Here is a 27,024-nt window from a genome sequence, read left to right as displayed (position 1 = left end):
CCTCTTTCAGGAGGTAACTCTTTTCGAGTCAAAACAATTAACTAAATTAACAATAACGAGGGATAAATCAAGCACAGCCCCTAATTCAGGTCAGCTGTAAAACCAAGGACAAAGTTTAAAGGAAACTTACAAACATTAAACCAAAATGTGATTAAAGGGGTCAACAAAACACCCCAGTCCCCGCGGCACCCACCGGGCACGGAAGGCCTCGATGGTGCCGGCAAACACCGCGTGCTCCCTCTCCAGGGATACCCGGCCGCAAACGTAGCCGCGGAAGAGGGACAAACAATTGGGCGGGACTCCCCCCTCGATCGCCCGCTGCCTGGACTTGTTAATGGCCAACCTGGCCAGGCCCAGGAGCAGGTTCACGAGGAGGTCCTCCTCCTTCCCAACCCCCTTCAGCACCGGGTGTCCGTAGATCAGGAGCGTGGGACTGAAGTGCAAACAAAACAGCAACAGAAGGTTTTTTAAATAACTAAAAAGGGAGTGCAGCCTATAACACCCTATATAAACGTGGTCCACGGACTCCACAAGACCGCAAAAAGAGCAGGTGTCTTGGGAGTCTGTGAACCTACACATTCTACGGTTGTAGGGGACTGCTGCATGCAACACCCTCCAACCCAGGTCCCCGATAGAAAGCGGGAGGACACCTCCGTAGAGGGCCTCCCATCGGGGGCCTCCGCCGCCGGATGGCAACAAGGCACGCCAGGGCCTGTCCGGGCGGCGGACGAGGGCGAGAAAATGGAAGGTTTGCAGCAGCAGTCCGTACAGAAAACCCCTCCGCGCCATGCCAAATGGCACGGAGGGCATGTCCCCGAGGCGGCTCATATTATTGCGGGGCACCGGCACGCGAGGGAGGGTTCGGGGCTTGGGGCCAATGTGGAATTCCGTCCGAACAGGGGAACGTTCAGACTCTTTCAGGAGGTACATGCACCTCCCACGTTACTCTAGGTGAATGAACGACAGCAGCTCGCAGCCCTGATGATGAGTTTGTGTGTGCGTGCGGGGAGGGCGGGGCCAGGCAATGGCGCCGGAAGTGACGATCCACCCTTCCCAGGGTGCTGTTAGCGGTTTGAAGTTGGTTGAAAATGGCGGAGGAAACGCGCTCGAAGCTGGAGAAACTGCAAGATGAAGGTGCCGCTTCATAATCTTTTAACTACACACAGCGCGGCAGGATGTACAAATCCCCATATTGTCATTACTAGCGAAAAAGCAAAACAGGAAGCGAGGTTTTCCCCCCCCCACCGCCGCCCGGAGGAGCCTGTGCAGGATCAGTCGGCAGGCGGGCCTCGAGTCTCCCCCCAACCCTGTACATAGGCTTCAAGCTCTGAGTTATAGTGCATTTGCTAGCATAGGTTAATTCAATTTACTATGTTACCTTTAAGCACTTTAAAGCTCACATTTCATTTTTAAAAGAACGATTTATTAGGGTTGATTTCTTTAGTAGTAAAATGCTGCGTTCCCTGTGAATATTTAACATGTAACATTTGGTTAAAAACAGTAACTAAATTAGACTTTTTCAGCAAATTAACTTGGCACTGGGAATAATTTCTGTTGCAAGCGTGACCACAGATCTGGCTTACCCTTTTTTAAAAAAAAACATGTGTTTTTAATTGCTGTGAAATATGAGAGCTAACTCCTACTATATTTCGCCGTATAATATGAAATGCAGCCCATTGGCCAATCTGATTACGACCCAGTGTGTATTTGTAGCTTAGGTTATTCGGTTAAAATGTAGATAAACCTAATGTGGAGTATGAGTTAGGCCATACAAGTTTTTTGCCATTTATATTTTTTTGATAATTGATCTCATTTTGCCAGCTAACATCTTACATTGAAATAGAGATTTTTTTATTGGTTCAAGATTTTTTGAATAGTATCTGAAATTCAAGCCAAGTAATTGAATGGAAGCATTAAAGGCCCAATCAAGAATAACACATGACAGCTATAAGCACACACTAATACCTATAACAATTTGTAATCTTAACTGCTGTGCTTGACATCTTTTTAGGAATGCTTAGTGATTTCATAATGTATTTAATGACTGGTAACTTGTCACAAAATACCAGGTGAAAACAGTGCTGGATACATTCAGTGATTCAGAGTTTTGGCAACACAAAAAATCCAGTAGGACCAATACAGTACTAGTTTTGTAACCGAGCAAATTAGACCATCCTCGTCACTGCTATGTACTGCAACTGGATATAACCGTATACTTAAATTACAATAGTTCACTTGGTGGATGTAAATCACATTAGCAGACAGCATTGGAATTTAGAGCATCTAACTTGAAATGAATAATAAACTCCCAAATGTTAGCCATAGGGCTATTCTCTAAATAGTTTTTTTCCAATATGTGGGTTATGCTCTGTTTAACGCTGTAATTATATAGTTTCTGCTATTCATTTTTGGCTGGCTAACTTTCGGGCTAATGAAAGGATTATATATTGGCTGTATGGCTGGTTCCTGTCAGGAATGCAGAGCCCATTTAATAATGGGCATGTGCTATTGGAATAAAAGCTGATAGCTAGTGCACGTGTTAAAAAACATGTGAAAAGTGTTTCTGCAAATTAGCTGTTCAAATCCAGGAGGAATTTTTTTTTTTAAAACTAGCAAGCCTGAGTTTAACTAAAGTAATTATTTCTCTTGGAACAAAATTTTATTCTGTAGTAACTGATCTATACTTGTGAAACTTTTTAAAAAGTTTTTAACTCATTGTTTGCCATTCTGAATTTTGTCTTCAGAATTAGCATTAGTTTAATTAGATTTCAAACTGATTATCGGAGATTTGAAGAATTATCTCTAATTTATTTGATCACTGGAACTACATGTATTCTGTTGGATGTTACTACCGACTAGTAAGAGCTGAAAAAAAAGATAAAAGTTCAATAAGTAGAAACTGAAGTTACTGGAACTGTAGCTGTTAGAGTAATTGATTATAACTTGACTATGTGAATCATTGTTTGAAATGCTGCCCATCTTGGCACTCCGTTTGGTCATCAGTTATTTTAGGATGTTGTCATTCTGGTGCTGTTCCCCCCAACATGGTTTATAATGTAACACCTGAAAGTCTACAATTTGTACAGTCATTGGTGAATTTTTCCTCAGTGTGGACCTTTAGTCTACCAAAATCTGTACTGTTTTGGTCCTGTGAATTTTCTTTGGGGGTCCAAGAAACAGGAGCACTGGATTAATCTTACCCTAAAACTGAAATATAGAGTCCATCCATCTATGAAATGGTTTCTGAGTGCCTGCATCTACTGTATCTGACAAACAGTGGAAGAGACTACTGGTTCAGTCAGTGCACACCCACAGAAGCTCCCTAATACTTAATGAGGTTGCTGCATCCGCCAAAGTGCTCGATAAAAGTATCTCATCTTGGTAAGTTGTTTCGACTCCACCAGGACCAGAAGAGAAGGAAGAGAAAACTGTGAAAACTAAGACTGTTTCTTCCAGTAATGAAGGAGAAAGTTCAACTCGAAGTGCAGAGAAAAGAGCAGCTGATGAGAAAAATGAAGACGATTCTGCTTCCGGGGATGCAAACAACAAACCCACCCCTGCAAAAGTTTCCAAAATTGGATTTTCAATAGGAAGTATGACCGTAAAGAAACCAGCCCCAATATCCATCAAATTAGGAGCCAATGTAAGTAATTGTTTTTTTGCTTTCTATGTGTCAAAGGGTATTTGTAGTTTGTAATGGATATTTCTAATTGCAGAACCATTATTTATTTACATGGTGCTAATGGGGCAGCACTTTTGAAGCATTGGGCATGTTCAGTATCAGAAGGGAAGGGCTTCAGAACCAAACAGTATAAACTAAAATCGCAACAGTTCAAGAGCAGCAATTGGGGCTGGTAATGAAATGCTGAACATAATATATGAACATTGAAACTGTAATAAATGTTTGTGTTCAGCATCAAATGAAATGTGCATGTAATTTTAACCTTGTTCTGCTAATGGCTTCCTACTTAAGAGAAATGTAATCAGTGTAGGATTAAAAATGTTAATATTCAGAGTTGTGCTGAGCATCAACACATGTAGATTATCCTTAAAATGTTTGCAAACAGTTGCTTCTAGGAAGTGAGGATTCTCCCAATGCAAGTCTTCAGCATTACATTTTAAATGCATTGCTTAATTTTAGTAAATGTAAAATTTAGCATTTAGAAATCTCAAACCAAGCTGAATATTTGAATTGGGAAAATATATTATTGTAATAATAGCTTTGATCACTTTAACATGGTATTAATGTTGATATGAGGTGTGTAAATTCATATTCCCAGTCCAAATTTGGATCATGCATGCTTTAATGTTGAATATATGCACAAAAAGTATATTTTTGAATATTCTTTTGGAAGCATTTGTGTACTATTGTATTCCTTTAGTTGCTTTTGGGAAGTTTATAGAAAAGTGGGACAAATTGAGCATTTTCAAGATGGTCATCAGTATTGGTAGGTAAAGGTTTTAAGGAATATTGAACAAAGGCGGATAAATGTAGTTAAGGAACAGCTTAGCCATTGCTAATTGAATTGCAGAACAATTTTGAGGGTTGAATGTCTTGTTCTGTTCCTGTGTTCTGACTTTTAAGCCAGAAATGCAGAGATGTACCCCTCATTAGATGAATGAAGAGTCCCAATTATTAATGCTCATGTTTGTTGTTGAGGGTGGGGAAGGGGGTGCTCAACTGCATCTTTTTTAAAAGAATGCATTTTCCAATAGCTCAGCAAGTTTATCTAGTGTATTGCTGAGCTTTATAACCCAAGAAGGCCTCAGGCTCGACTCATGGACTTTCTCAACTCGGGTTGAAGCACTGAAATAGCACTTGGTAATTCTGGGGTCCCCTCCAGTTGAATGCTCTTTCAGCACTGACTGTAAAAAGTATAAGAAACCGTTACCTTATCAGTAACACTGTAGATCAATTCTAGTAATCCATTATTTTACCAGCTGTAACCACATAGGGTATAAGCACTTGTAATTCCCCACATGGTACATTCCATGTCACTTGTCTTTGTATGCACAGAATGGAGGTGCTTTCTCAAATAGAAGGCACTGGCCAAGTCACAATTGAACCATAGAACAGAACACTACAGCACAGAAAACAGGCCATTCGGCCCTTCTAGTCTGTGCCGAAATATTATTCCGCTAGTCCCATTGACCTGCACCTAGTCCATAACCCTCCAGACCTCTCCCATCCATGTATCTATCTAATTTATTCTTAAAACTTAAGAGTGAGCCCGCATTTACCACGTCAGATGGTAGCTCGTTCCACACTCTCACCACTCTCTGAGTGAAGAAGTTCCCCCTAATATTCTCCCTAAACCTTTCCCCTTTCACCCTAAAGCCATGTCCTCTCGTGTTTATTTCTCCTAATCTAAGTGGAAAGAGCCAACTCGCATTTGTCTATACCCCTCTGTCTATACCGCTCTGTCTATACCCCTCACAATTTTGTAAACTATCAAATCTCCCCTCATTCTTCTACGCTCCAAGGAATAAAGTCCTAACCTGTTTAATCTTTCCCTGTAACTCAACTCCTTAAGACCCGGCAACATCCTAGTAAATCTTCTCTGCACTCTCTCAATCTTACTGATATCCTTCCTGTAGTTAGGTGACCAGAACTGCACACAATACTCCAAAGTTGGCCTCACCAATGCCTTATACAACCTCTCCATAACATCCCAACTCCTATACTCAATACTTTGATTTATGAAGGCCAGTATGCCAAAAGCTTTCTTTACAACCTTTTCTACCTGTGACGCCACTTTCAGGGAATTATGTACCTGAACTCCCAGATCCCTTTGTTCCTCCACACTCCTCAGTGCCCTACCATTTATTGTGTATGTCCTACCTTGGTTTGACCTTCCAAAATGTAACACCTCACACTTTTACGCATTAAATTCCATCTGCCATTTTCTGGCCCATTTTTCCAGTTGGTCCAGATCTCTCTGCAAGCTTTGAAAGCCTTCCTTGCTGTCCACAACGCCTCCAATCTTAGTGTCATCACTTTCCCTTTACTTTGCTTTCCCTTTAGTGGCCAGAAGCAGTGGGGGCCTGAAACCAGCTTGCATAGTCATCTTAAAAACTGAGTGCAGAGGTCCTGTTTGGTGGTGATGGGGAGGGATGAAAGAGAGGCAAGAAAGATTAAATAGGTGGCTGAAGAAGCAAGATAGAAAGAAACAAATATTTGCATTTCTAACCAAATTAATTCAATGAATCATTAAGTTGCTCAGTAGGGAATAATTTATTTTGGCGGAATTCCTTATAGTTGATTAAAGTGTAGACAATTCTCGGTTTCTCATACCTGCCTCAGTGGCACTTTGGGAGGAGCAATATGGAAAGACGGTCTACTATAAATGGCCGAATTTTGTGATGAGTGGATGATGTGTCTATCTACTCCAATTCTTAAAGGTGATTGGGCAAGTTGATATGGTGGTTAAAAAACATATGGGTTACTCAAAGGAATAGAATAAATAGAAGAAAAAAATAAAAAAGCAAATAAATCATGCTAAGCTTTATAAATCATTGGTTAGGCCTCAGTTGAGGTATTGTGAACAATTCAGAGCACCACACTTCAGGAAAGTTGTAAAGGCATTAGAAAGGATACAGAGGAGGATTACCTGTATGTTACCAAGGACGAGGGACTTCAGTTATGAGGAGAGTTTGAAAAAGTTACTGTTTTCTTTGGAACAGAGAAGATTAAGAGGCGGCCTAATAGAAGTTTTTAAGATGATTTGATAGAGTAGACAAAGAAAAGCTATTCCCTCTGGCAAATTGTTCAGGGATTCTAAATCATAGTTAAAAAATCTAGAGGAGAAATAAGCACAGTAATGTTTTTTGTTTTATATTGGATCAATATAACAATATATCCTAATACTTAACTTGCATTTGCTGTAGCTTCACAGCATGAAATTTTAGCGACTCGTTCTATAGCACCCAAGTTGCTTTCCTCCTTAACAGTTTAGTTCAGAGCCCTGCATGGTATATAGATGGTTGACCTTCATGCTGCACATGAACATAACACCACATTTATCTATATTAAATTATATCTGCCACACACTGGCCCATTTCTCTCATTGTATCTTGATTTGATTGGGCTTTTTTGTCACCAAAGATTTTTTTAATATTCATTCACGGGATGTGGGCTTCGCTGGCTGGTCCAGCATTTATTACCCATCCCTAGTTGCTTGAACCGCTGCATGGGTAGCTACGCCCATGGTACTGTTAGGAAGGGAGTTCCAGGATTTTGACCCAGCTTCAGTGAAGGAACGGTGATATATTGACACAAATCCTTGTGTCATCTGCAAACTTGCACATAATTTCCCCCGATGCCCTCCTCCAGATCATTAATAAAGATTTTTTGAGGGGTTGGGTGTGAGATAAAGGAACAGAGATCCTAGGGATGTATGTGCACAGGTCATTGAAGATGGCAGGATAAGTTGAGAAAACTGTTAAGAAAACATGGAATTCTTGGCTTTATTAATGGAGGAATAGGGTACAGAAGCAAGAAGTTATGTTGCATTTTTCTGAAACACTTGTTTAGGCCTCAGCTGGAATATTGTGTTCAATTCTGGGCATCGCCTTTTAGGAAGGATGTCATAACCTTGGAGAGGGTGCAGCAGAACATTACTCGAATGATACCAATGATGAGAGACTTCAGTTATGCGGAGAGACTGGATAAGCCAGGGTTCTTCCTAGAACCGAGAAGGTTAAGAGGAGATTTGGTAGAAATGTTCAAAGTCGTGAATGAGTAAATAAGGAGAAACTGCTTCCAGTGCCTGAAGGGCCAGTAACCAGAGAATAAAAGATTTAAGATGATTGGCAAATGAGCACGAAGAAACTTTTTTTAACACAGTGATTTGTGATCTGGAATGCACTGCCTGAAAGGGTGTTGGAGGCAGATTCATTAGTGACATTCAAAGGACAACTGGATAAATACTTGCGGGAAAAATTTTACAGGGCAATGGGAAAAGAATGGGCAAGTGGGATTAATCAAATAGCTCTGCAGTGTTTATCATATAATCATGAAGAACAATGGTCTTAAACACCAATCCTGTTAAGGTTAATATGTTTGGGTAACTGTAAGGCCTAAAACAAACCTGTTACGTTTAGGTGGGAAATTAGTTTAAGGCAGCTCTATGTTTATTTTATTTGACCTCCCGTGATCTATTTATCAGAACTGAAATCTTATAATTTATTTCTATTCACAGAAACCAAAAGAAAGTCCACCTGTTTTAGCTCCAAAGAAACCTTCAGTTGCAGCAGTCTTCAATGAAGATGAGGATGTAAGTACTTTTTAAAGTAGTCTTGTATTGTGAGCTTGGAGCATCATTTCTGTACAATTGCAATTGTTGGGAATTGGTACTACTCTCTCTGAGAGAAGGCAAGAGAAAATATATTTAGAATGGAGCTTAGTCAATGTTGCATAAATAAAATGGTCATAGATCAACCTAATAATCCAACAGCAACTTGTATTTATATGTAACAAAACGTCCCAAGGTGCTTCACAGGAATATTATAAAACAAATTATACCTAGCCTCATAAGGAAATAGGTCAGATGACAAGTTTGGTCAAAGTGGTAGGTTTTAAGGAGTGTCTTAAAAGAGGAGAGTGAGGTAGAGGGCTGAAGAGGTGTAGGGAGGGAATTCCAGAGCTTAGGGTCTGGGCAACTGACAATGCAGCAACTAATGGTCGAGCAATTAAAATCTTCAAGAGACCAGAATTAGATGAGCGTAGCTAGCTCGGAGCGTTGTGGAGGAGATTATAGAGATAGGGAGAGGAAAGACCTGGAGGAATTTGAAAACAAGGATGAGAATTTTGAAATCAAGACATTGCTTGACCAGCAGCCAAATAAGTCAGCGAACATAGGGGTAATAGATGAAGTAGACTTGTTGCGAGTTAAGACACAGGCAGCAGAGTTTTGGCTGACCAAAGTTTTCAGAGGATAGTATGGGAGACCAGCCAGGAGTGCATTGGAATAGTCAAGTCAAGGTGTGAATGAGGGGTTCTGCGGCAGCTGAGCTGAGCTGGGGCAAAGTCGGGAGTTGTAATAAAAGTGGAAATAGCTGGTCTTAGAGATGATGCAAATGCGTGTTCTGAAGCTCTCCTTGGGGTCAAATGTCCCACCAAGTGTCTGAACAAATTAGTTTAGACCCACACTGTTGCCGGGGAGAGGGAAGGAGTCAGTAGCTAGGGAATGGAGTTTGGAGTAGGGTCAGAAAACAATGGCTTCAATCTTCATATTTAATTGGAGGAAATGTTTCTTTATTTATTCATTCTTGGGATTTGGACGTCTCTGGCTAGACCTCTCATCCCTAATTGCCTTTGAGAATGTGATGGTGAGCTGCCTTCTTGAATCTCTGTAGTCCATGTGGTGTAGGTAATCCTATAGTGCTGATAGGGAGGGCGTTCCAGAATTTTGACCCAGTGACAGTGAAGGAAAGGTGATATGGTTTCAAGTCAGGATGGTGTGTGTCTTGGATGGAAATTTGCAGGTGGTGGTCTTCCCATGCATCTTCTAGGTGGTAGAAGTCGTGGGTTTGGGAGGTGCTGTCGAAGGAGCCTTGGTGAGTTGCTGCAGTGCATCTTGTAAATGGTATACACTGCTGCCATTGTGCGTGGATGGTATAGGGAGTGAATATTTAAGATGGTGGATGGGGTGCCGATCAAGGAGGCTGCTTTGTCTGGCTTCTTGAGTATTGTTAGAGCTGCACTCATCAAGGCAAGTGGAGAGTATTCAATCACACTCCTGAATTGTGCCTTTTAGATGGTGGACAGGCTTTGGGAGTCAGGAGGTGAGTTACTTGCTGCAGGATTCCTAGCCTTTGACCTGCTCTTGTAGCTACAGTATTTAGATGATTAGTCCAGTTCAGTTTCTGATAAATGGTAACACCCAGGCGGTTAATAGAGGGGATTCAGCGATAGTAATGCCATTGAATGTCATGGGGGAATGGTTAGATTCTCTCTTGTTGGAGATGGTCATTGCCTGGCACTTGTGTGACATGAATGATACATGCAACTAATCAGCTCAAGCCTGAATGTTGTCCAGGTCTTGCTGCATATAGACACAGACTTCTTCAACGTCTGAGGAGTTGTGAATGGTGCTGAACATTGCGCAATCATTAGCGACCATCCCCAGTTCTGACCCTGTGATGGAAGGAAGGACATTGATGAAGCAGCTGAAGATGGGTTGAGCCTTGGAGAGCACCCTGAGGAACTCCTGCAGCTGTGTCCTGGGACTGAGATGATTGACTGCCAATAACCACAACCACCATCTTTTTGTGCTAGTTATGAATCCAACTAGTGCAGAGCGTTCCCCCTGATTCCCATTGACTCCAGTTTTGCTAGGTCACCTAGATGCCACAAACGGTCAAATGCTGTCATAATGTCAAGGTAGTAACCCTACCTCACCTCTTGAATTCAGTTCTTTGCCCATGTTTGGACCAAGGCTGTAATGAGGCCCTGGAGGAAACCAAACTGAGCATCAGTGAGCAGATTATTGCTGTTTAAGTGCTGCTTGATAGCACTGTCATCAACACTTTCCATCGCTTTACTGATGATCGAGAGTAGACTGATGGGGTGGTAATTGGCCTGGTTGGATTCGTCCTGATTTTTGTTGACAGGACGTACTCAAGCAATTTTCCACATTGTCAGGTAGATGCCAGTGTTGCAGCTGCACTGGAACAGCTTAGCTACGGGCCTGGCTAGTCCTGGACATAAGACTTGAATAATATTGTCAGAACGTTGTCAGAGCCCATAGACTTTACAGTATTCAGAGCCTTCAGCCATTTCTTGATATTACGTAGAAAGAATCAAATTGACTCAAGACTGGCACCTGTGATGCTGGGGACGTCAGGTGGAGATTGAGATTGAACCTCCACTCGGCACTTCTGGCTGAAGAAGGTTGTCTTTTGCACTGATGTGCTGGGCCCACTCATCATTGAGGATGGGGATATTTGTGGAGCCGCCTCCTCGAGTTCACTACTGGATGTGGCAGGTCTGCAGGGCTTAATTCTGGCCTGTTGGCTGTGGGATCACTTAGCTCTGTCATTTGCATGCTGCTTACGCTGTTTGGTGTGCAAGTCCTGTGTTGTAGCTTCAGTAGATTGACACCTCATTTTTAAGTATGCCTGTACTGCTCTTGGCATGCACTCCTGCACTCTTCATTAAACCAGGGTTGATTCCCCCGGCTCGATGATAATGGTAGAGTGGGGGATATGCCAGGCCATGAGGTTACATATTGTAGTTACATACAATTCTGCTGCTGTTAATGACCCACAGCACCTTTTGAGTTGCTAGATCTGTTCGAAATCTACCCCATTTAGCATTGTGGTAGTGCCACACAACATGACGGAGGGTATCCTCAATGTAAAAACAAGACTTTGACTCCACAAGGTCTGCACGGTGGTCACTCCTACCAATACTGTCAGGTACCAATGCATCTGCGACAGGTAAATTGGTGAGGATGAGGTCTAGTAGGTTTTTCCTTCATTACTTGTCGCAGACCCAGTCGAGCAGCTATGTCCTTTCAGACTCGGCTAGCTCAGCCAGAGTCACTCCTGGTGATGGACATTGAAGCCCACCATTCAGACTTCATCCTGTGCCCTTGCTACTCTCAGTATTCCTTTCAATTTGCGTTCAACATGGCGAGTACTGATTCAGCAGCTCAGGGGGGTGGGGTGCAGGCAGCAGGTGATCATCAGCAGGGCGTTTCCTTGCTTGTGCTCGACCTGATGCCATGAGACTTTGTCAGGTCCAGAGTCAATGTTGAGGACTCCCAGGGCACCTCCCTCCTGAGTGTCTGCGACTGTGCTGGCTCCTCTACCAGTGAGACAGGACATATCCAGGGATGGTGATGGTGGTATGATCTGTAAGGTATGATTCCATGAGTATGACTGTGTCAGGCTGTTGCTTGACTAGTTTGTAGGACAGCTTTCCCAATTTTGGCACAACCCCCCAGATGTTAGTAAGGAGGATTTTGCAGAATTGACAGGGCTGGGTTTGCTGTTATGTTTTCCAGATCGTTACCGGGTGGTCCGTCCTGTTTCTTTCCTTTTAGGCTTTGTGGCGATTGATACAATTGAGTGGCTTGCTAAGCCACTTCCAAGGGCATTAAAAGTCAGTCACATTGCTGTGGGCCTCGAGTCACATGTAGGCCAGATTTCCTTCGCTAAAGGCCATTTGTGAACCAGATGAGTTTTTACAACAGTCGATAATGGTTTCATGGTCACCAGTACTTAGACTAGTTGTTTTTTAAATTCCACCAGCTGTTGTGGTGGGACCAGCTTTGTCGACAGAGCATTAGCCTGGGTGTCTGGATTCCTAGTCAAGTGACAGTGCCACTATGCCATCGCCTCCCCATAATTGTAATTTCTGCCTACCCAGTAGTGAATGTCAGTTAAGCTGTCTGGTAATTTAGCAACAGGAGGGGAGTCGAGAGAGGTGGTGATGAGCTAGGGCTGGGTATCGTCAGTGTACCTGTGAAAACTAATGCTCGTGCTTTTGGATGATGCTGCTGAGGGGAAACTTATAGATATGAAATGGGAGGGGACCAAGGATAGATCATGGGGAACAGCAAGAGAAGCTATTGCAAATGATGCTGCCCTGTTACAAGCAAGTTGGGATCAGATTCGGTTCAAGTAGCAGGACAAAAGAACATAAGAAATAGAAACAGGAGTAGATCATTTGGCCCCTCAAGCCTGCCCCGCCATTCAATAAGATCATGGCTGATCTTTTTGTGTTTCAATTTCCACATTCCCATCTAACCCCGATAACCTTTGATTCCCTTGCCTAAGAAGAATCTATCTAGCTCTACCTTAAAAATATTCAATGACCCCACCTCCACTACCTGAGGCAGAGAATTCCAAAGTCGCACAACCCTCTGAGAGAAAAAATTTCTCCTCATCTCTGTCCTAAAAGGGCGACCCCTAATTTTAAAACAGTACCCCCTAGTTTTGGACTTACTCGCAAGAGGAAACATCCTTATAATTTATAATTTAGAACTTTTGAATTATAAATAGAGGCTTCAAATGCCAAAGAAAAGTGGTCATGATAAGCTTATACAAAATGTTGGTTGGCCACAGTTAATATCTTACCTAAGTTTTAAATATCCTACTGTAGTAAAAATGTAAAAGCCATGGAGAGGGTGCTAAAGAAATTTACAGGGATGATGCCAGGCATGAATGGCTTTAGTTGGAGAAACCAATGCTCTTTTTACTCAAAAGGCAAACTATTATTTAAATGGAGAGACTCCAAAAAAGTGCACAGAGGGATCTGGGTGTTCTTGTGCATGAAACACAAGAAGTTAGCATGCAGGCGCAGCAAGTAATTAAGAAGGCAAATGGAATTTTGGCCTGTATTGCTAAGGGATTGGAGTTTAAAAATAGGGAAGTCATGTTACAAAGGTAAAGGATGTTGGTGAGGCCGCACCTGAAGTACTGTGTAGTTTTGGTCCCTGTATTTAAGAAAGGATATACTGGCATTGGAGGCAGTTCAAAAGAGATTCACTAGGCTGAATCCTGGGATGAAGGGGTTGACTTATCAAGAACGGATAAACAGATTAGGCCTTTATTCATTAGTGTTTAGAAGAATGAGGGGTGATCTTATTGAAACATACAAGATTCTGAGGGGGCTTGACAGAGAAGATGTTTCCACTAGTGGGGAATCTCGAACTAGGGGGCATAGTTACAGAATAAGGGGACACTCATTTAAAACTGAAATGCGAAGGAATTTCTTCTCTCAGAGGGTAGTGAATGTCTGTAATTCTCTACCTCAGAGTTGTGGAGGCAAGATCACTGAAAGTATTTAAAGAGGAGGTAAATAGATTTTTGAAATATCAGGGAGTTGAGGGCTAGGAGGAGCTGGCATGAAAGAGGAGTTGAGGCCTGGGGCAGATCAGCCATGACCTTATTGAATGGTGGGGCAGGCTTGAGGGGCGAATGGCCTACTCCTATTTCTTATGTACTAGACTAGAAGTTAGGGTATCTTTGAGTTCAGAATGACGAGGAGTTTTCATAAAGTGAGTAGCAGAAATCGATTTCTACTGGTTGAGTAGAATTAGAGGACTTTTTAAAATAATAAATTTAAGTGGCAGGCTTGATGATTTTATTATGCAGAATACGATTGGAATTACTTAGCAGAAATTGGTCCAAACAATCCAAACTAGGCTTTCAAAAATAAATAAAATGAAAGGATAAGAGGAAAGGTGAGGGGAATTGGACTAAGAGTATAGCTTTTTCAAGAGCTAGCTCAAACATGATGCGATGAATGGCCTCATGCTGTAAAGTGTTATGACCAGAAAAGGTGACAACAGCATAGTGGCAATGTTACTGGATTAGTTATCCAGGGGTCCAGATCAATGCTTTAGAGACGAGAGTTCAAATCACACTACTGCAGCTGGTGGAATTTAAATTCAATAATAATAGAATCTGGAAGGAAAAGCTAACCTCAGTAATGATGACCATGAAACTACATCTGGTTCTGATGTCTTTTAGGGAAGGAAACCTACCATCAATACGTGGTCTGGCCAACATGTGACCCTAGATCTGTGTGGTTAGCATTAATTCCGTCTGAAATGGCCTAGCAAGTGACTCATTTGTATCAGGCTGCTCCAGAAAAGTCAAAGAAAAATAAAACCTGACAGACCACATGGCATTGACCTAGGCACTAGAAACGACAAAGGTGCACCCTGCCCAATCAGTCCTGCAGAATTGGGAGAGCTGTGCCACAGACTAGTCAAGTAACAGCCTGACATAGTCATAATCATTGAATCATACCCTACAGCCAATTCCCCAGACTCCTCCATCACCATCCCCACCAGAGGTGGCAGCACAGTGGTACACAGTCAGTAGGGAGTGGCCCTCTAAATCCTCAACATCGAGGTGTTGGGCAAGGAAACTTCTGGCTTATTACTACCTACCCTTTCTCAGCTGATCAGTCAATACTCCTCAGGGTTGAACAGCACTTGGACGAAGCACTAAGGGTAGCAGAACTAGCCAAGCCCCTAGCCAAGCAGTCCTAGTACAGCTACCTCACTGGTATCTGCCTGACAAGATGGCAAATTTCCCTGTCCACAAAATACAGGACAAATCCAATCCAGCCAATTACCAGCCCATCAGTCTACTCTCGATTATCAGCAAAATGATGGAAGGTGTCAATGACAGTGCTATCAAGCAGCGCTTAACCTGCTCACTGATGTTCAGTTTGAGTTCTGACAAGGTCACTTGGTTTCAGACCTCATTACAGCCTTGGTGCAAATGTGGAAAAAAAGTTGAATTCAAGAGGTGAGATGTGGGTTACTGCCTTGAAATTAAGGCAGCATCAAGACAGCATTTGAATGAGTGTGGCATCCTGGAGCCCTAGCAAAATTGAAGTCAGTGGGAATCAGAGGAAAACTCTCCACTGGTTGGAGTCAAACCCAGCACAAAGGCCATCTCAATCCCAGAACATCACAGCAGGAGTTCCTCCGGGCAGTGACCAAGGCCAAATCATCTTCAGTTTTTACATCAATGGCCTTTCTTTCATCATATGGTCAAAAGTGATGACATTCGCTGATGATTGTGTTGTTCAGTGCTATTTACAACTTTTCAGATACTGAAGGAGTCTATGTCCACGTGCAGCAAGGCCTGGACAATGTTCAAGCTTGGTCTGATAAGTGGGAGGTACCATTTGTGCCATACGAGTGTCAGGTAATGATCATCTTCAACGAGAGAGAATCTAACCATCTGCCCTTGACATTCAGCAGCTATTATCTTTGCTGAATCTCCCTCCATCAACATCCTGAGGGTTATTTTTAACCAGAAACTTAACTGGACCAGCAACAGATCAGAGGCTAGGAATTCTCTTATTGAGTAACTCACCTGACTCCCCAGAGCCTGCCCACCATCCATCCATAAGGCACAAGTCAGGAGTGTGATAGAATACTCTTCACTTGCCCAGATGAGCACAGCTCCAACAACAGCCCAGAAACTCAACACCATCCATGATAAAGCAGCAGCCCAATTGATCGACACCCCATCCATCAACCTAAACATTCACTCCCTCCACCACCAGCGCACAGTAGCAGCAGTGTGTATCATCTACAAGATGTACTGCAGCAACTCGCCAGACCTCCTTCAACAGCACCTTCCACATCTGTAACCTTTAGCACCTAAAGGAACAAGGGCAGCAGATGCAAAGGAACACCAATACCTGCAAGTTCCCCTCCAAGCCACACATTCTTTTCAAACTAAATCACCATTCCTTCACTGTTACTGTGTCAAAATCCCTTCCTAACAGCACTGTGGGTGTATCTATGCTGGATGGACTACAGCAGTTCAAGAAGGCAGCTCGCTACCGTGTTCTCAAGGACAATTAGAGATGGGCAATTAATGCTGACCTTGCCGTGATGTTCACATCCCAAGAACAAATAGAACAATAAGAGCCTGATCTGGTTGAGTTATACACAAGATGCATACTTGGCTTGAAATGATTGCCAGTGTCTGCTATAGGTTACCAAATATTAGTGGAACAGGATACTTTGATTTATTTTGCAAGACCAAAATATTAGACCTCTTAGTCTCTTGGGCAGAAAATAACCCTCGTGGTCATTTGTACCAATACATTTGCAATTTTTATAGTCTTTTTAACCTTCATACGATAGATTTTTTTTAAATGGCTTGTTTTGAGAGCTTCAAATATGTCATTGGGTGTCAACTTCTCAGTCTAATTTTCTTCTAATGAAAGAAGGGTAGTCAGTTTAGTTTTGTGGCTAAATATGGTCATCAATTTATGCACCAATCTTGTAAACAGCAAACAAGTTTAATGACTGATTCATTTGTTTTGGTGGTGTTGATGAGGGATGAATATTGACCACAATATTGGGAGAAACCTGCTTTTCTTTGAATTGTGTCACGGGAACTTATTCTATCTGAACTGGGAGATGGGGCCTTTGTTTAGTGTCTCATCTTAAGCCTTAAACCTAATATAATAGATTTTACTTGTAGATCATCTTTTACGGTGAAGAAAAATTATAATCAACTGATAATTTTACATTAGGCATTATTCTCTTTATTCCATTTTTTAAACTATCTTTATGGCTAAAATGAAGATTATTGGCTTGTTGCTTGATTACTGATCAGAGGCTCTTTAAAATGATGTATCAATACTCATCCAGGTGTTGCAGTCTCCCATGTAACCAGTGAAGGTGTTTCTTTTGGTGTTGCATTTTCCTGCATTTTGATGCTACTTTTCATTTGGGAGAACCTTAACCTGTGTGTGCATGGTGTCATGGCTAAATGGCATGCTAAGCAGGATAGTAAGAACTCTCTGTACAGATGTCTTTTTTAATGAAGAATCTCCATTGGACTTTTGCATCAGGAGTCCAGTGAGTGTGCAAAACGTCTCCTGGATCATCTTGACAGCTAGAATTTTTGTGCCAAGAATTTGGAAAACCCACTTCTGACTTATCTTACTAAGATTAGGTTTGAGATATGACACCTGTATTATAAAAGGTTGATGAGTGGTTAATGAAATCCTTTATTTTTACCTGCAGAGTGAGCCTGAGGAAATGCCCCCTGAAGCAAAAATGCGCATGAAGAATATGGGACGGTATGGTTTTAATAATTTCAACAATTAAAGTTCAAAACACAAAAGCCGTAACTCATTGGATGCATGTAAAGCTGCATACCAGTGAGACATTGTTAGGTAGTGTAAGACGTAACCAAATACCCTTGACATACTCTACAGTTTGGATTCAAGAAATAATGAGGCAACACTCAAAGCCCAAATCAAATATTAATATCTTTACTAGATTTAGTAGGAATACCAGTTAGCAATACAATACAACTGTTAGTCACAAATACATTACAAGAAGTTACACATATGAGCAGTCGCTCCTGCTGATCATTGGCAACTGACCTCAAGTTTCTTGGTTGCAGCAGCAAACTAGTCTTTACAATGACCGTCTCAAGTGGGGAGATTTTCTGTTGACAGGATAGTACCATCCTATCAAAATCCACTTTGGACCACACTTGTCCAATGGGGTGTCTAATTTGCCCATTCGAGTCCAAATTAATTTTGTACACCTTTGTTAAACTTCTTATCCCTGGTCACAGTTTCAAAGACCACCAAGATAATTAAATGATCAGAGTCCCATAAATTACAGACTCCTTCCAAATTGTTGCTCAGTGAATTAAAAGCAGAGTTAATCTAATAAAATATAGCTTCTTATGGAGTTAGTTTCTCTGCATTTCAAAAGAAGACACGCTATGACATCATTCAATGTTAGCTTGTGTCATTTTCTTGCAGCTTCCATATAAACTCCACACCACTTAAATTGGCTGAATCTCTATGGTTGGGTTTTATAATCACCCTGGAACAGATGTTTTGTCTCCACCCAGTTTCATTTCTCATCAGACTTACTGAAACAAAGTTTTGCTAAGATTCTAACTTTGCATTAAGGCAAACACTTCAGTTAGGCAAGATTTTGCTATTAAGAATGGTTGTTTGTCGAGCTGTAAACTTCACAGTGGGATATCCTGTGTTTTTTTTCCTTCAAGGTCTTTGAAAAAACAGTCCTGCTGCAATTGATGTCACGTTAAGAAACCTTTTTTGCCTGTGCAATGCAGCTGTCAAGATTTTGCCAATGTCCCTACAACTGGCTACAGCAGAAAGCACTTTGCCCTTATCTGAACTATCAATGCCCCCCCCCCACCCCCAAGTTGAATAGCTTTCATAAGTCTCAAACATAAATTTCACTTCAAGTACTATCAATTTAGACAAGAATATTACAGTTTCTTGAAGTAGTCATCAGTTGTAAGACTTTTGCCGATCCCTAGCCAAATTCTTGTGGTATGCTCTTTTAATTACAAAGCAAAGATAGTGCCCAATGCATGGTTACAAGGGTAAAATGCAAATGTAAGAAAAGCTGGGTTTCGGTATCCTGTTAAGTATACACCAAGAAACCAATGAATCCTTACAAAGAGATTAGGTTTTAACCCTCAGCATTGGTGTTTGGATGGATGATACATGATTTGGCTTGCTGAACTACCTTTCATTTAATTTGGTTTGGATCAAACGGAATTTAGTTTACTAACTCTGTTAGGTTATTATCAAGCTGCTGAGTGGATGAATTAACTCTTGCCAAATCATCAAAAAAGAAGCTAGATCAAAAGCCATGCTCTTAAAAACTATTTATTGGTCACAACTCTCGTAGACATCTACATCAATGAGAATAAACAGGGAACTACAGATCTGTTAGCCTGACAATGGCAGTAGGGAAAATGCTGGAATCTATTATAAAGATATGATAACTGGGCACTTGGAAAATAATGGTAGGATTGGGCAGAGTGAGCATGAATTTATGAAGGGGAAATCATGTTTGACAAACCTCTTGGAGTTTTTTGAGGATGTAACTAGCTGAAGAGATAAGGGGCAACCAGTGGATGTGGCATATTTGGATTCTCAAAAGGCTTTCGATAAAGTCCCACACAGGAGGTTAGTAAGTAACAGTGTGGGATTGGGGGTAATTTACTGGCATAAATTGAGAATTGGTGAACAGACAGAAAACAGAAGGGAAAAACAGGTCGTTCTCATGTTGGCAGGCTATGACTGGTGCGGTACTGCAAGGATCAGTTCTTGGGTCCCAGCTATTCACAACCTAGATCAATGATTTGGATGTGGGGACCAAATGTAATATTTCCAAGTTTGCTGATGACACAAAATTAGGTGGGAATGTGAGTTGTTAGGAGGATGAAAAGAGACTTCAAGGGGATTTAGACAGGCTAAATAAGTTTGCAAGAACATGACAGATGGAATATAATGTGGAGAAATATGAAGTTATCCACTTTGGTAGGAAAAACAGAATGCAGGGTATTTGTTAAATGGTAAGAGATTGGGAAGTGTTGATCTCCAAAGGGACCTAATTGTCCTTGTTCATAAGTCACATGCAGGTGGAACAAGCATCTAGGAGGGCAAATGCTATGTTGACCTTTATTGCATGAGGATTTGAGTACAGGAGTATTGTATAGAGCCCTGGTGACACTGCACCTGGATATTATCCGCCGTTTTGGTCTACTTACCTAAGGAAAGATATACTTGCCGTAGAGGGAGTGCAATGAAGGTTCACCAAACTGATCTCTGGAATGTCGGGATTGTCCTTTGAGGAGCGATTGAGGAGACTCTGCCTAGATTCTCTAGAGTTTAGAGGAATGAGAAGTGATCTCATTGAAGCATTCAAAATTCTTACAGGGTAGATGCAGGAAGGATGTTTCCCCTGGCTGGTTGGATTGGGGGGTGGGTTCCGTGGCGGGGTGGTCTAGAACCAGGGGATCCAGCCTCAGAATAAGATTTAGGACTGAGACGAGGAGGAACTTCTTCAGTTGGAGGGTGGTGAATCTTTGGAATTCTTTACACCCAGAGGGCTGTACAGGCTGAGTAATTGAGTATATTCAAGACCGAGATTGCTAGATTTATAGATATTAAAGATATCGAGGGATAGAGAATAGTGCAGAAAAATGGCATCGAGATGGTGGAGGAGGCTTGAGCATGACCTACTCCTATGTTCCAATGTTGACACATGTAAATTAATAGATATCTAGCAGTTAAGTAGCATATCTTCCATGGATAAGACTATTGACAAAATGAGTAACAAACGTTATATGGGCAATTCAATATATCATTAAATCAGCACTATCTACTACAGTGCATTAACCATAGCAGAATCCAGGATCTGAAATTTTAAATCTGAGATTAAATTCTTTAGATAGCTGGCAAATTAACAGCTTTGATATTCCAGTTTATAAAATAGCTGATGTCTGTGTGTGAGCGATGATAACAGCATTAAGACTTTACATAATCTCATCCTTAAGGGCATAGTTTAGTCTACCACCTTCCTTCCCTGGGGTCCAGGTGTTAGCCCTTAAGAGTGCGGGGTCGGTGAAGCCTTTTCCGTTGGGCCTGTCTGTTACACTTGGATATTCAGTTCCAACTGAACCTCAAACAAGAGTGACAAAGACTGAGCTTGCTTCACTCATCTTTTTCTGAACTTGGACACTTGTACAGTTAAGTGACACTTTTTTCTACCTGCAACTGGCTACTGTAGCCTCACAAGCCAGCTACTCCCTGTCCTAATAGCTGTATCTGCAAAGGAACTCCTCTGTAACCACAATGCAAAGGTTCCTGTGAAAGAAAATCAGACATAGTGAACTGACAGAGACTACTTCTTCTACAAAGATGGAGAGGAAGCTTGTTCTTTCTAAAAGATTGCTACAGGCTCTCTGCTAAATCAATCTACAGATTGTCTAACAATGATTGGCCTGAGTGGTGCAGAACCCTCCAATATACCTTAACTTTAAAGAGCGGTTTCCCTACATTTAACCAGTTCGGATGACTCCAGTGCCAGAAGATCGGGCATGCTGCTTAGAATTAATTGAGAATTTAAATACACATTTTACATATGCCCAATATAAATCAGTTCGATGTATCAGAATTAGAGACGACCAATGTGTATTTTTTTCTTTTATAGAATATTTACTAAAATTAGATTTATTCTAACTTCTACATGCTATATGCCAGTAAAATTAACATTTTATTCCATTAAAATGACATGCCTTGTATTTATGCAACGTCACAGTATGTTTACAGTGCAGAAGGAGGCCATTTGGCCCATCGAGTCTGCACTGGCTCTCTGAAAGAGCATTCCACCTAGTCCCACTTCCCTGCCTTATCTTCGTAACCATGCACATTCTCTCTTTTCAAGTGGCAAGCCAATTCCCTTTTGAATACCTCAATCAAACCTGCCTCCATCACCCTTTCAGGGAATTTGTTCCAGACTCCAAGCACCCTCTGGGTGAAAAGATTTTTCCTCACATTGCCTTTACTCCTTTTGTCAATTATTTTGAATCTGTGCCCTCCAATTCTTGAGGCTCCCTTGAGTGGGAACAGTTTCTCACTATTTATCCTGTCCATACTCCCTCAGGATCTTGAATATCTCTATCAAATCTCATCTCAGCCGTCTTTTCTCCTAGGAAAACAGTCCCAGCCTCTCCGATCTACCCTCATAGCTACAGTTCTTCATCCCGGGAATCATTCTTGTGAATCTCCTCTGTACTCTCTTCAATGCCTTCACGTCCTTTCTCTCAAGTATGGTGCCCAGAACTGGACACAGTAGTCCAGATGAGGCCTAACTAGTATCTTATACATGTTCCATATGACCTCCTTACTCTTGTTCTCAGTGCCCCTATTAATAAAGCCTAAGATACTATATGCTTTATTAACTGCTCTCTCAACACAACCTGCCATCTTCAATGACCCATGTATGTATACACTGAGGTCCCTCTGTTCCTGCACCTCCTTTAGAGTCTCTCCCTTTTTTTAATACTATCTCAAAATACCTTTCCTGCCAAAACAAATCACCTCACACTTCTCTGCATTGAACTTCACCTGCCACTTGTCTGCCAAATCCACCAGCATGTTTATGTCCTTTTGAAGTTCAAGACTATCCTCATCACAGTTGACAACATTTCCAATCTTTGTGTCAACTGCAAATTTTGAAATCATGCCCTGCACATCACAGTCTAGGTCATTAATATATATCAAGAAGAGCAAGGGTCCCAACACTGACCCCTGAGGAAATCCACTACAAACCTTCCTCCAATCTGAAAAACAACCATTTATCAATGCTCTCTGTTTCCTTTCACTCAGCCAATTTTCTATCCAGTGCCTACTTACCTTTTTAATCCATGACATAGAATTTTGCTTACAAGTTTGTTGTGTGGCACTATATCAAATGTCTTTTGAAAATCCATATACACCACAGCAACAACATTTCCTTTATCAACCTTCTCTGTTACTTTCTCTCAAAACTCCAAGTTAGTTAAACATGATTTTCCCTTGATGAATCCATGCAGGCTTTCCTTAATTATCTTGCACTTGTCTTAGTAATTATTAATTTCATCCAGTACTTAGTGGTAGGGAAACTTCTGGAAACTGAGGTCAAACTCACAGGCCTGTAGTTGCCAGCTTTATCCTTGCACCCCTTTTTGAGCAAGGGTGTAATATTCACAGTTCTCCAGTCCCCTGGCACCTCCCCTTTGTCTAAGGAAGACTGGAAGATTATCACTATTGCCTCTGCAGTTTCCACTGTCACTTCCCTCAGTACCGTTGGATGCATCTCATCCTGCCCTGGTACCTTATCTAATTTAAGTAAAGATAGTCTTTCCAACACCACCTTCCTCTAGATTGCAAGTTCTTCCAGTGTACCAGTTACCTCTTCTCTCACCTCGGCCTGGGTAGCATTTTCTTCCTTTATAAAGACAGACTTTTTAACTTGATTCATTTCTTCCAAAATGGAATGTTGAATAATGGTAAACAGGCTTTAGTTTGGGAACAATGCCTTTGTGAGTTTGACAATATCCCAGTGGCCTTTTATCATAAGCAAGAATTACTGGAAAATTACTTGCATGCCCTGACACCAGAGTAATGGTTCTCAACGACATACAAGTTGTAATGCTGTTTTTCACGAGAGCCCTATTTTCATTACCATATGATTTAAATTCAATGATCAATCCTCTTGTGAATGTTCTTTTGAGTCAACTTAAGAACCAAAAAGGTTAATCAGAAAGGGCAGTTGGTCACTTAATTCTAGATAATGTAGTAATATTACAAACTGTGGCGAGAGTTACACATTTTTATTTATCTATTTGAATTAAAAGAGAAACATTTGCAGAAATTGCATGAAAACATTTCCCAGATAACTCCTTGTAAGCTTTAAACCTAGTCTTGAAATGGACAGAAGAGATACTGAAATCTGTTATTTTATGTAAGTAGCAGAATTAAATGGAAATGAGCTCTGCTTAAAGATTAAACAAATATTTGGGACCATGAAAACAGTGCAGTTAAGCAGATTTGAGATTTTTTTTTTCCAGGACAATATTTGGCTGTTACATTAGCACTAATTGTGCTGTTCCTTGAGCTTATATTGAGCTTCATTGGAACAGTGTAGGAGGCTGAGAACAGAGGGGTCAGGGTAGGAGTTCGGGGAAAAGTTGAATTGAAAGTCAACTGGAAGCTCAAGGTCATACTTATGAACTGAATAGAGATGTTCCACAAAGTGGTCATCCAATCTTTGGTCGTCTCAACGAAGAGGAGACCACATAATGAACAGTGAATAGTGATATGCTAAACTGAAAGAAGTACAAATAAATCACTTCACCTGGGAGGAGTGTTTGAAGCCCTAGACAGCGGGAAAGGAAGAAGTGAAAGGGCAGTTATTGCATCTCCTGCGCTTGTATGGGAAGAGCCTGTGAAAGGGGTGGGTTTTTTAATTCATTCATGGGACATGGGCGTCGCTGGCTAGGCCAGCATTTATTGCCCATTCGTAACTGCCCTTGAGAAAGTGGTGGTGAGCTGCTTTCTTGAACCGCTGTAGTCCATATGGTGTAGATACACCCACAGTGCTGTTGGAGTGTGTGTTCCAGGATTTTGCCCCAGTGACAATGAAGGAATGACAATATATTTCCAAGTCAGGATGGTGAGTGGCTTGGAGGGGAACCTGCAGGTGCTGGTGTTTCCATGTGTCTGCTGCCCTTGTCCTTCTAGATGGTAGTGGTCGTGGGTTTGGAAGGAGTTGTCTGAGGCATCTTGGTGAGTTTCTGCAGTGCATCTTGTAGATGGTACACACTGTTGCCACTGTGCATCAGTGGCGGAGGGAGTGAATGTTTGTGGATGGGGTGCAAATCAAGTGGGCTGCCTTGTCATGTTAGATTCTCTCTTGTTGAAGCTGGTCATTCCGTGGTACTTGTGTGGCGCGAATATTACTTGCCACTTGACAGCCCAAGCCTGGATATTGTCCTGGTCTTGCTGCATTTGGAAATGGCTTCTCAGATACTGAAACAGTCCGTGAATAGTGCTGAACATTGTGCAATCATCAGCGAACATCCCCACTTCTGACCTTATGATGGAAGGAAGGTCATTGATGAAGCAGCTGAAGATGAGTTTCTGCAGATGGCTGTCTGGGGATGATTGAAGAGTGGACAGGGTGTTGCAGAAGTAATAGTCCATTTGAACTGCTAACTGGGGAGGGGAGATGTGTTTGGTGGCATCATGCTGGAGGTGGCAGAAATGAATGTGGAGGCTTATGGGGTGAGTTGAAGACAATGGGAACCCTATCGCGATTCTGCGAGGGAGGGGAAAGGGTGAAAACAGAAATGAATGGACATGGTTGAGGGCCCTGTCAGCTACAGTCGTGGGAAATCCTCGATTGAGGATAAAGGAAGATAGGAAGATGTATTAGAAGCGCTGGTATGGAAGCTGGCATTATCAAAATAGATATGATAGAGCTGGAGAACTGGGAGAATGGAATAGAGTCCTTACAAGAGGCAGGGCACAGTCATGGTAGCTGTAGGACTCACTGGGCATATTATGGAGTCATGGTCACTGTTGTAGTCAGTGGGCCCTGGCATAGTGCCCTGGCAGTTTCTGTAGGATATAACTCTTGGAATTTTTGTATATTGATATTCAGTTAACATGGTTTACATAAGGAAACAAACAGCTAAATTGGTGCCTCAAGCAAAGTCAATTGAGCAGCTTTAACAGTAAAATACAACTACCTGCTTGTGATGTGCCTTATGTATTTTACTAAGCAATGCTTTAAGGACTGTAGATTATTCAATATTGGGGGTTGTGACTCTTTTATAAATGTAAGTAATTTATAAGCTCCCACTCTGAAATGGAAACACATTTTTGCACTTTAAAGTAGCACATTAATGCACTTTTAGTTAGGATTATACTCTGGTAATTTACATTATCTTTCTGCAGAGAAACACCAACATCAGCAGGACCAAATTCCTTCAACAAGGGAAAACAAGGATTTTCTGACAACCAGAGGTTATGGGAGCGGAAAATGAAAAGTCAGCTGCGGAATTTTGGAGACGAGGACTAAATGCCATTGCTCAAAAGCCAGAGTTGAGAGCTGTGGGAAGGAGAAAGAAAGTTTAGGGATTAAGATGCATTCTAAACCCTCCAGATTGCTTTGAAATGGAAACTATTTTCAACGATAAGTGTATAACGTATACTTAAAAGACTTTCTCACTATAAATTGTAATGAGTGCAATGTGTTTAGTAAATAGTGGATAACCCCTTCAAACAATTTCATTACAGGAATATTCTGACACAAAAATCGGCATTTAGATCCTGTCATCTCTTGTAGCTGCCGTTGATTATTTTTAATGTGGCTCAGTGGGCTTTTTGATTAGAGTGCTGTAAACTAACATATCAACAGTTAAATGTAGCAAGGATAAGTTCAGTTCACACCATTGAAAAGTTCATGATCGTTAATTGCATAGCTCCTGAGAACAGTTTTATATTTTACAGTAGAAGGGATATTTTGATTTAAGCAAATTTTGTGACTCAAAAGTTTAAACTCTGCCAAATTTTTTTAAAACTTAGGTTTCCCAGTGATGCACCATTTTCCAGCAAGTGGATGGACTAATGAGACATTCCTAGGTTGTATATAAACTCAAGTTGGAATAGTTTAACCTACCACTTGACTGTGCTATGCTTGCAAGGCAGAACAGGAAATCATTGTATGTGGAATGGCAGGGGCAAACTATGTCCTGTCTCTTCATCCACATCAATATTCCAGCATACTGCTCTTTATTTCAAATTATTATTAATGAGGTCATGGTATTATGAAATTAGTACACAAATGTTATAATTTGGCACGCTCCATTAGAGTATGGTAAGTAACATCATTCCTATTCCCTCAAGATACGTGTCTAATGATTTTGGATTTCCAGCATCCGCAGTTCTTTGCTTTTATCTCTGTGTCTAATGAGGAATAGCTGGCAAAGGAACTGCAAGTAAGTGCAAATTTGCTATGAATTAGAAACCTCAATACATACAATTAACTGATGTGGTTGTATCAACATGAATCAGCCCAGCCACAGCTTTTCTGAAATTCTTACTGTCCTATCCTGGGGCTTCAAAAGTCTTGTATTAGTTCTGCTGTACAAAATGATAAATAATAAACTCTAAACTGGGATCATGTTACTCTT

General features: G+C 41.4%; 1 protein-coding gene across 1 annotated transcript; it reads left to right on the top strand.

Moving 5' to 3' along the window:
• Positions 1–1,026: 1,026 nt before the first annotated feature.
• Positions 1,027–27,024, top strand: pcnp (PEST proteolytic signal containing nuclear protein). Its single transcript, XM_078560064.1, has 5 exons — positions 1,027–1,134; positions 3,405–3,643; positions 8,202–8,276; positions 17,523–17,578; positions 25,787–27,024. The coding sequence occupies exons 1-5, from the start codon at positions 1,089–1,091 to the stop codon at positions 25,908–25,910; spliced, it is 540 nt and encodes a 179-aa protein (XP_078416190.1). The 5' UTR covers positions 1,027–1,088; the 3' UTR covers positions 25,911–27,024.

This window comes from Cetorhinus maximus, chromosome 16, assembly GCF_964194155.1.
Source record: "Cetorhinus maximus chromosome 16, sCetMax3.hap1.1, whole genome shotgun sequence".
Taxonomy (NCBI): Eukaryota; Metazoa; Chordata; class Chondrichthyes; order Lamniformes; family Cetorhinidae; genus Cetorhinus; species Cetorhinus maximus.
The sequence above is the reverse complement of the archived record's forward strand: the minus strand, read 5'-3'. Positions and strand labels throughout refer to the sequence as shown.